General features: G+C 37.6%; 1 protein-coding gene across 1 annotated transcript; it reads right to left on the bottom strand.

Annotated features, from left to right (window-relative positions):
* Window positions 1-6: 6 nt before the first annotated feature.
* LOC106880010 (leucine-rich repeat and coiled-coil domain-containing protein 1) lies at window positions 7-4,414 on the bottom strand. The gene has a single exon (XM_014929797.2). It carries the CDS (start codon window positions 4,253-4,255, stop codon window positions 1,202-1,204), a length of 3,054 nt encoding a protein of 1,017 aa, XP_014785283.1. The 5' UTR covers window positions 4,256-4,414; the 3' UTR covers window positions 7-1,201.
* Window positions 4,415-10,790: the final 6,376 nt, after the last annotated feature.

The following is a 10,790-nucleotide window of genomic DNA, read 5'->3' as shown; positions in this document are numbered from 1 at the left end:
GAGAGAGAGAGAGAGAGAGGGAGAGTGAGTGCATGTGTGTGTACATATATATATATATATATATATATAAAACAGTTCATTAATGATTTACAAAATTCAGAATTTAATTTATAAAAATATATACATTTCTCACTATATATAATACATGTATACACACACACACACATACATACATACATACATATATATATATATATATATATTAGGCCCAAATATTGTTTCATGTTCAAAATGGCCAGGTCTGGCCTCTCACAACTACCCTACAATGTCATTCTCAAAAATAAATTACCATATCTTTGAAATGTGAAAGCTATGAGATAATACATGATGATGATGAATTCAAAACAATGTGAATAATAAATAATCATTATATTTGACAGAATGATCTGTTTGTTACTCACAGTAAATCAAATCAGTTATTTAGCTTATTGGTTTCAAATTTTGGCAGCTTTGGGGAAGGGGCTAAGCCAGTTACATTGACCCCAGCGCTGAACTGGTACTTATTCTATCGACCCTGAAAGGATGAAAGGCAGAGTCAACCATGGCAGAATTTGATCTCAGAATATACAGGCAGGTAAAACGCTGCTAAGCATTTTGCCCGACATGATAACAACTCTGCCAGCTCACCATCTTAGTGATCTTGCTTATTGATCTCAGTTCTGTTCTTTTCTAAAATGTGGCACCTTGGGCAAGTGTCTTCTACTATAGCCTCGGGCCGACCAAAGCCTTGTGAGTGGATTTGGTAGACGGAAACTGAAAGAAGCCCGTCGTATATATGTATATATATTATATATATATGTGTGTGTGTGTGTGTGTGTGTGTGTGTGTGTGTGTGTGTTTGTGTTTGTCCCCCTAGCATTGCTTGACAACCGATGCTTGTGTGTTCATGTCCCCGTCACTTAGCGGTTCGGCAAAAGAGACCAATAGAATAAGTACTAAGCTTACAAAGAATAAGTCCCGGGGTCGATTTGCTCGACTAAAGGCGGTGCTCCAGCATGGCCACAGTCAAATGACTGAGATTGAGGCTATGTGTTCCTATTCAACTCAATTCCAATCTGCAGCACTTGAGGTACATTATCATTCTGCATTAAATATCTTTTTACTTCCACGCCAAAAATAGGGCAACTAGTTGATGTTTACATGGGTCTTCCCTAATACATTTATCACCCATCTGTATATAGACGTGTGAAAATTTCTGAAATCATCTATTGATTTCAGGTGCCATATTACCAAAGAAAATAGCAAGTTTGGACATTTTGGCTTGTACACTATTACTCTCTTTCAAAATTTCCCTCATCTCATCTTCAAGATCTAGAATTTTTCGGTGAGCATTGTCTAATTCCAATTGCTGATCTTTGGCTAACTGAGATAGGGCTTTTTGGTGTGCACTTTCCTTATCATCCAACTGTTGTCGGAACAAACTGTCCATTTTAGACATTTTCTCTTCATTTTTTTTCAGTTCACTTTTCGCTTTCTCGCAAGCCTCCAGTAAACTTTTTTCTTTGTTCTCCCAAATCGATTTAGCTTGCTTTACTTGAGCTTCTAAAGTACTAATCAAATCAGATTTGTCTTTCCAATGCTTTTTTAACAAATAATGAGCATTCTGAGATCTCTCCAGCTCTTTGACCACTTCGGCAAGTTGGTCTTTCAGTTCTGCTTTACGATCTTCAAGTTTTTCAATTGTAAACTGACTTTCTTGTCTGGCTTCCTGTTCAAGCAACAGTTCATCTTCAATCTTTTTTTGTGCTTTGTAAGCATCTTCACGGATATCCTTTATCAATTCATCCTTCTGGTGCAACTCTGCTTTCAGGGATCTTATTGACTCAGCCTGGTCATCAATGATTTTCATTTTTATTTTTACTGTATCTACCTCAGATTTCAGTTGCTTCTTCAGACACTCAATTTCAACTTCAAGAGATTCCAACTTGACCTCAAGTCGACCACGATCTTGAGCAAGAGAAGTCCCTTGTTGAGCAAGTTCATTCTCCCAAACCTTCCGTTCAGCACGTAAACCCACAATAAGTGACTCTTGCGCTTCAATCTGAGCTTGATATGTCAAACAGTCGTGCTTTAATTTGTCACTTTGAGTTGCTCTCTTCTGCATCTCTGCCAGATGCTGGTTAGCATCTTCCATTTGTTGTTTGTGTTTGGAAGTCATTTCTTGTTCTGATTTCAAGAGATCTGAAATTTGATCCTTTTGTTTCTTAACAACATTTGTCAACTGTGAAAGGGTTTCACTCTTTTTCTTGTCCTTCATCTGAGCAGCAATTAAAGCCTGTTTATTGAGCTCATTTTCTTTCACAATTGAATCACAAGCAAGTTCAAGTTGATTCACTTGGCCTGACTCAAGCTGCAAAGCATCGTTCAACTCCTTTTCTACATTCTTATAATGCTTCTCCATCATTTCAGTGCGTTCAGCCTGAAGCTTCATGCGATCTTCATATTGCAATTTAACATGTTTCAACTCCCTTTCAATCACACTGCGAAGCTCTTTACTGCCTAATTTAAACCTGTCACGGAGTTCATCTTTATGTTCGAGTTCCCGAGATGCCAGCAACTGTTGCAGTTCAGTAACTTGTTTTTGTAAAGAAGTCACAGAACTCTTCAAGTCACCAGACTGCTTTGTTGCAACTGCTGAAAGTTGGCGCTCTTTTTCAAAGCGTTTTCTCTCTTCATTTAATATTCTCATATGTTGGTTTTCTCTTTCAACAGCAGAAGATTGAACTTCTGATAAAAGAGCTTTCTGACTTTCCATGTTTTCTTTTGCTGTATTTAGCCTTTGCTGGAGATCCTCGAGTTTCTGATCCATAGAGCTAATTTTTTGCTCCAAATTTATGCTATGCGTTTTTTCTTTGTTAAAACACTCTTTTAAGTGATTGTTTTCTTGAATTAATCTTTCATACTGTGTCTTGATTTCTTGTGAACTTGCCTTGGCATGGTTCACAGAAGCAGTCATTTCTTTCAAAGCCTGCTCAGCTTTCCAGCTGCGAGACCGTTCCTCTGCAAGTTCTTCAATCAAATGCTTGTAGGTAGTTTCAATAACATCCCTGTACTCCTTATCACTCTGCTGAACTTCATTATCAACTTTTACTCCTGCCTTTTTACAACCAACACGAGAGTCCACTTGCTTACTGCTGCAAAGATTTGGCTTTGACTGGTTCTCACTGGGATTTTTACTTTTGATACTAGTTTTCAGAGGTTTCTGCACTGGTTTAGTAGAAATCTTAGTTGGTTTAGCAATCTTGTTTGACCTTTCTTTAGTTTTTGGCAATATTTCGCTAGTTCCATTACTCTTTCTCAAAGCATTACTATTATTACTATTGTTGTGAGGTTCTATTATCAGACTTTCACCCCTTGTCGATTCCATGCTTAAACTAGACATCCTAAGAGGGCCATTAAATTCATCGTTCTCCGAGTTTCGTAAGTTATTCTCTGTTCCCAGCACTGAATCAGAACCATTATCGGAATAGTATTTATATTTATATTTCTCCATAACAAGATCGATTTGGGGCGTTTTTATTTCGCACAGCGATTGTGAATCCATACTACTTCCGGGGGTTTTACTGTGGAAACGTCCAGATTGACTTTTAAAGGTTTCATAGGAACTTGAGTCCACAGAGACGGGGAAATCTAGACTCGAGCCAGGATTTCGTAAAGCAATACCAGGGATATCTCCCAGTCTTAGGATTTCACCACTTCTGGAAACATTATCCAAAACAAGGATCTGAGTTAATCGCGAAAGGAGTCGCTGCCGATAGTCAATTTGGCTGCAAACAGGATTGGTCAGATCATCTTGCTCTAAAGTAAGGCAACGGATATTTGAGCAATCTCTCAGAGAAGTAACCAGATGACTTAAATTAGCGATCTTGTTATCGTGAAGAGAGACAACACTGAGGGAATACTCACTCCCGCTTACCTCCTTAAACCCACTAACGTCCTCAATTTGATTATGGCTGAGGTTTAAAAATAGGAGAGATGAAAGTGATACCATACCTTCCACCTTCCGGATGAAATTACACGAAAGGTTCAATATTCGGAGCATTCTTAGATTACTGAGTGCTTTCATACTTGAAATTCTGTTGGACGACAGGTCAAGTTCCCTGAGGTAGAGCAAGTTGGATAATTGTGTGGAAATCACCGTAAAATCGTTGCCATGTAAGTTGACAACTTCGGTGGAGTCGTTTAATGGAAGTTTCGACGACTCTGAAAGACCGCGACATATTAAAGAAACTTCTTTGGCTGGCCACGACGACATTATCAGTTTAGATGTGGAAAAGGCTAAAACACTGTCACAATGTAATCCATCATAGATTTACCGATTTACCGGGATCAATATAAACCGAAGTAACGACATTTCTGTTCTGTGTTGTTGTTCGTAGAAACGGTCGTGTTTGAACATGTCTCCACTCAACAAAGAGCGATTCACTAAGGGACACAATTAGACACCGATTTGAAATTCTTTTTATTAGTAAAATAACTATTATTTTCTTTAATCTGTAAGACTTGGACAAAACACCAGAAAACTGTTTTTCAACATGGATTCCACAACATCTATGATACCAGCATCATAACCTAGGAATTATACATGATTGTTAGATTCGCAGGAGTAATCCAAAATAAACTGTATATAATTCATAGGCATCAGCTATAGTAGATGTATCATTGTCAGTGAAAAAATACTGCTATAACAGTTCATTAGTTTTCCTCCGTCTAAATTACTTTCATCTCAATATAAATCAATAGACAATAGAAAATATCACGAGGAAACAGTTATTTGATGTAATAAATATATAGATAAATGTGTTGGTTGTACAGAGTTGCTTCCCTTAAGCCACGCCAGTTTGGCCGGAAGCAGAGAAAAAAAGAATTGGAAATTTTTTAAAATGTTGGTTGCTAGTCTTACTGGTAACTGGGGTTTGAAGATACTAATCTTGAACGTATTTACATGGCCGGTTAGCTTAGTTGGTTAGAGTGTCGTGCTAATAACGCAAATGTCGTGGGTTCTAACCCTACACGAGCTATATACTTTTTTTTTTCAAGACTGTGATCCGGCATGGCCACAGTCAAATGACTGAAACAAGTAAAAGAAATATATATATATATATATATATATATAATATATAGGGGGAGAGAGAGAGGTTTATTATAATGGTATAAGCAGGTGTACTTCAAGAGGAAACAGCTAGGACTGACCCTACCTACCAATAATAATAATAGATAGATAGATAGATAGATAGATAGAGGTAAAGGAAATAACTCAAGTAAGCTCGTGACATGGAAGAGATAAACATTTGCCTGTATTATCTAAAATGGTGTACTCAGAAAATTTTTTAATGAACTGAAACTTTTCTTTTTGTTGGAGAAAGAAATTAAAAACCTAATGGCATTCATTAGAGACTCACAAAAAAGGGAAGAGTTAATTTAAAGAAATTCCAAATAAATTTTTAATATCTAATTTCTATGCTTAAGGAAAAATTTGACCTTTGTTAGCAAAGATGGTTACAGTAACGGACATGTTTCGATCTTATTGGACTTCGTCAGCGAAGCTTGGACAGCATGAACCTATTTGATCAACACTGAGAATTGTACAAAAAGGAAAAGGGTTACGAAGATTTTGTAGGAAGATCAAGACTATAGAGGACAAGACTATAGAGGACAAGATTAAACTTTTTACAGTGTTTTCCTTGTTTATTCTGAAGTCAAACACCAACCCACCATCAACACCAGAGATTGCAGGTGGAGATACAAACTGATTTTCCTTGTGTAGGTACATGTGTTTGATATTATTATATCATTCCTCTATTGTTCTTATTACTTTTTGGTAGGAGTGACAAGACTTTCGGACCACCTTGTATTTTATAATTTTGTCTTCTCTCCAGTACTGAATGGTTGATTTTTTCAATTATAGCTGTACTTTCTATTCTTTCCAGCTCTTTATTGACGTGGTCTAACGCTGCAAACAGCACATTCCATTTTGGGCCTAAAAACAGCTTTTACCGGGACCCTCGCTTTTGTTTTAGTACAACAGCCTAATCCTTAAAAAAAAATTTTTTTAATTACTCTTTTATTTGTTTCAGTCATTTGACTGTGGCCATGCTGGAGCACCGCCTTTAGTCGAGCAAATTGACCCCAGGATTTATTCTTTGTAAGCCTAGTACTTATTCTATTGGTCTCTTTTGCCGAACTGCTAAGTTACAGGAATGTAAACACACCAGCATCAGTTGTCAGGCAATGTTGGAGGGGACAAACACAGACACACAAACATACACACACATATACATATGTATATATATACATATATACGACAGGCTTCTTTCAGTTTCCATCTATCAAATCCACTCACAAGGTTTTGGTCAGCCCGAGGCTATAGCAGAAGACACTCGCCCAAGGTGCCATGCAGTGGGACTGAACCCGGAACCATCCGGTTCGTAAGCAAGCTACTTACCACACAACCACTCCTTTGCCTGGAAACAATTTAAAAATTTTTTTGTCTCAGTTGCTTGACTTCATTTGAACTTTTGACCATGCCAACTACATTTTCACAGAGAACACACTAATGGGGGTATCCCACATTTTGAATAACACCGTACATTCTGTGCCAAATAGGTTTAATGATTTTTTTCAACACATAAATGATTGTCATTTTCGTTTCACCTTGAAAAGCTACATAGCAATTGCATTCGCCAATGAAATATAATTTCTTTCCTGTAAAAACCATATCCTACTTTATTTGATTTAAATAATTCCGGCTTATTGATTTGCCTCTATGTTTCTCCATTTATGACAGTGATGTCACTCCCCATGTTTAATTGCACTTTGACACGAGTGGTTTTGATTCTCACTTTGATGAATTTTCTGTTTGTTGTATAAACTTTTTTTCTCTGATGACAAACTATTTCTTTTTTCTCATTTGGTCCAATTTTTCATGATCTTAGTTCTGCAGTGTGATTTAATGTGCCCTGTGTTCCCACAATTAAAACACTTCACATTTTTGAACGAGCACTCTTTTCTCAGATGCCTACCACCTCATGTCATACGTCAGTTTACCTCCTTATATATATATATATATATCATTTTTTTTGTGACACACTTTATCCGTCTTTCAACTCTGTCACACTGGTTTTTTATTTGTAAACAATCTCTGCTCTGGATTTCTTCTGTGTCATATCTTACTTTTAATATCCTATTGCATTCTTCTGACAGTTTTTGGAGAGTTATATCCTGGTTCATTACCAGCTTTGCGAGAATTTTCGTTCTGACTTCTGCGTCGTTTTTAAGCAATAAATCCCTGAGCAAAACTCAGGTATTTGAACGAGTCTGGAGTTAGTTTATCCAGATTAAAATCTCTCGCACTCTTTGTTCACTCTGCATGTATATGTGGTAAAGTGTTTGTCATTGCTTTTCTCAGTGTTCAGCCACTTCCAACGTGTGTTTTTTCACCAAACATCTTACATAAAATGTCAATTGTGTCCGTGAAATTTGTCAGAAACTTTTTTAGGCAATATAAAGTTACAGTTTTTCTTGTGCTCTGTCATCACTAGTTGCCTCAGAATTATTATTCAGGTCACTGCCTGGAATCAAACTCGGAATCTTGGGGTTAGTAGCCCACGCTCTTAACCACTATGCCATATGCCCATAGTGGTTAAGAACACGGGCTACTAACCCCAAGATTCCGAGTTCGATTCCAGGCAGCGGCCTGAATAATAATAATAATAATAATAATAATAATAATAATAATAATAACAACATAGTAAAGATACCTTAGGAATGAGAACCCAGGTTCAAAATTTCCCCCAAGACATGTGATGAAGGCTGGAGGGTATATCAGCCGAAACGTTGTATTAACAACAAACAAGATGAGGACAAATATCCATCAAATGTAAATAATGTACATAATTCCTCATCTCTTAAATATAAAACTCTGCCGCACAAGAGTTCCAATTAATTCAAATTAGGAATAGGCATTTGAATGAGAGGAAATACAATCTGATATGTTTCAGTCTTAATAAACCTCCTCAGCAAAGTACAGTCATTCACCTGCCAGTCAAATCCCCCCCCCCAAAAAAAAAATATATATATAAAAAAAAAACTTAGGCTATTTATAGCCACAACCTGTACTCCATGTGGTATTTGATTACAGCTTGAAAGATTGGGCTATTGAGAATTTGTATCTTTCATGGCAACTGGGAGCTGTAACTGTGATGATGATGATGATGATTGTGGTGGTGTTGGTGGTGCTGGTAGTGGTGGTGGTGGTGGTGGTGCTGCTGCTGCTGCTGCTGCTGCTGCTGCTGCTGCTGATGATGATGATGATGATGATCTTAATGATGGCGGTGGGGTTGGTGGTAATGGTGGTGGTGATGATGGTAGTGGTAGTAGTAGTAGTGGTGGTGTTCTTGATGAAAGGAAATAATAAGGGGAGGAAGGAGAAAAGGAGGCAAAAAAGGCAGGGATGAAGATGTAAGCCGATCCTGAGAGAGAGAGAGATGATTGCTCCAGGTAATTTCTACCAAGGGAATCCTATGGAATTAGATATGAAAGAAAAGTGAAGGTGAAGCCAGGTAACTCTTCCTACACGCCTAGTCTTCCTTTAGTACAGGTTACCTAACTAATTTTGCTATCAAGCTCATCTGCCCTCTCATCTTCATCATTCCCATCCCCACCCTCCTCATCATCATCATCATCATCGTCGTTGTCGTCGTCATTGTCATCATCATCAACATCGTCATCATCATCATCATCATCATCATCATCATCAACATCATCATCAACATCAACATCATCATCATCAACATCAACATCATCATCACCATCATTGCTGTAATCTGTAGCCAACAAAAGCACCACCACCACTACCATGACCACCATCAATCACCTAGGTGATTACCACCACCACCACCACTGCCACCACCAATCACCTAGTATTAACATATTATTGCCACTGTCACCATCACCAACACCATCACAGCCTCTACCACCATCACCACCATCCCGTGACCACCACCACCAATCACCTACAATCAACACTTACTCTTGCTACTGTCATCACCATCATCATCAACACCATCCCACCGCCACCACCACCAATCACCTACAATCAACACTTATAATTGGTACTGTCATCATCATCATCAACACCATCATTTACCACTAACATATGCTCCACTATTTGGAACCCAACAAGGCAGCTTCTATATTAGGGGTTCTCAACTAGGGTCCATATGGCCCTTAAGAGGCCCATATAAGATTTTATGTGCAATAGAATTGGTTTTACTTCTACAATACTTCTCTTTTACTTGTTTCAATCATTTGACTTTATTGCCCACAAGGGGCTAAACATAGAGGGGACAAGCAAGAACAGACAAAGGGTTTAAGTCGATTACATCGACCTCAGTGCATAACTGGTACTTATTTAATTGACGCCGAAAGTTTGAACTCAGAATGTAGAAGTCAGACAGAATTCCACTAAGCACTTTGTCCAGCATGCTAATGGTTCTGCCAGCTAACCATTGCTTTTATGGGCACATTTGGGTTAGCTGTATAAGCCTGTATAGGGATCTTGAAAAGGGTGGGTGGTAGAAAACTCAAGGGCTGCTCCAGATGGCCCATATTCATTCTATGCCACTAGACATAGCCAATTCTGAAAGAGAAAAACCACTCCCAGACCCAGTAATGCACTGGTGTTTTATTTACCAACCCCACAACAAAATGAAAGGCAAAGTTGACTTCCACAGGATTTGAACTTGAAATACAGGGAGCCAGCTCAAATGTCACAAAACATTCTATCAAATACCCTAATGAATGCCAATTAACTGCCTTTCGTAACTATATAAGAACTTGTATATTTATGTTGGGTATCATTTATACACTATGCTTTGTCAGTTCCTTCATGCATTCCCAAGATGTAAGCAGATATCTGCATATTTTTCCTGTAACAAGATTCCAGTTACTTTCTTAGTTGCTTTTGACTCTATGTTGAACGTAATGCCAAGCCAAATGATAGAGCTCCTAAATAGTAGTCCCCCGACCTGTTAGAAATAGCAGTCAAATCCTCCCTCAAATCAAACCCAACCTACTACCTTTAAAATAGAAGGACACATTGTATGATATAGTTGCAGCTGAAGTATAGCTTAAGGTAACATGGGATGGTCATGACTGAAATGGTTGTTGTTGTTGTTGTTGTTCTTGTTCTTCTTCTTGAAATTGTTGTTGTTGTTGTTTCATGTCTAGGTTAACAAATGGTTGAACAGACCAATCTTTTACTTGTTTCAGTCACTGGACTGCAGCCATGCTAGGACACCTCGGCAGAATTTGAACTCAGAATGTAAAGATGGACAAAATACCATTAACCCGTTTTGCCCAACAGGTTAACGATTCTACCAGCTCACTGCCCTAAATGATAATAATAATGATAATAATAATAATGATACATACAGAAAATTGCACTACTGGGTACTGCACACATTCTACGCAAAACACTTTCAATACAGTAAACATAAGAGCACCACAGCAAACCACAGCACATACCCAAGGCGCACAGAGCTGCGCTCGGTAGTGAAGTGAAAGCACGTTATAAAAATAAAACTACTAAATAATAATAATAATAATAATAATGATAATAATAATAATAGTAATAATAGTAATAATAATATTTATAGGATTGAGATTACTCCTCCAGAAAGTATAGAAGCAAAAAAAGAAGAGTGCCATTGTTATCAAGTGAATAATAATAATAATAATAATAATAATAATAATAATAATAATAATAATAATAATAATAATAATAATAA

This window comes from Octopus bimaculoides, chromosome 11 (genome assembly GCF_001194135.2).
Source record: "Octopus bimaculoides isolate UCB-OBI-ISO-001 chromosome 11, ASM119413v2, whole genome shotgun sequence".
Classification (NCBI taxonomy): domain Eukaryota; kingdom Metazoa; phylum Mollusca; class Cephalopoda; order Octopoda; family Octopodidae; genus Octopus; species Octopus bimaculoides.
Note: the sequence above shows the minus strand (reverse complement) of the source record. Positions and strands in the feature narration are given on the sequence as shown.

Coding starts and splice junctions, on each gene's coding strand:
- LOC106880010 (XM_014929797.2), bottom strand. CDS start 4,255: ATGTCGTCGTGGCCAGCCAAAGAAGTTTCTTTAATATGTCGCGGTCTT.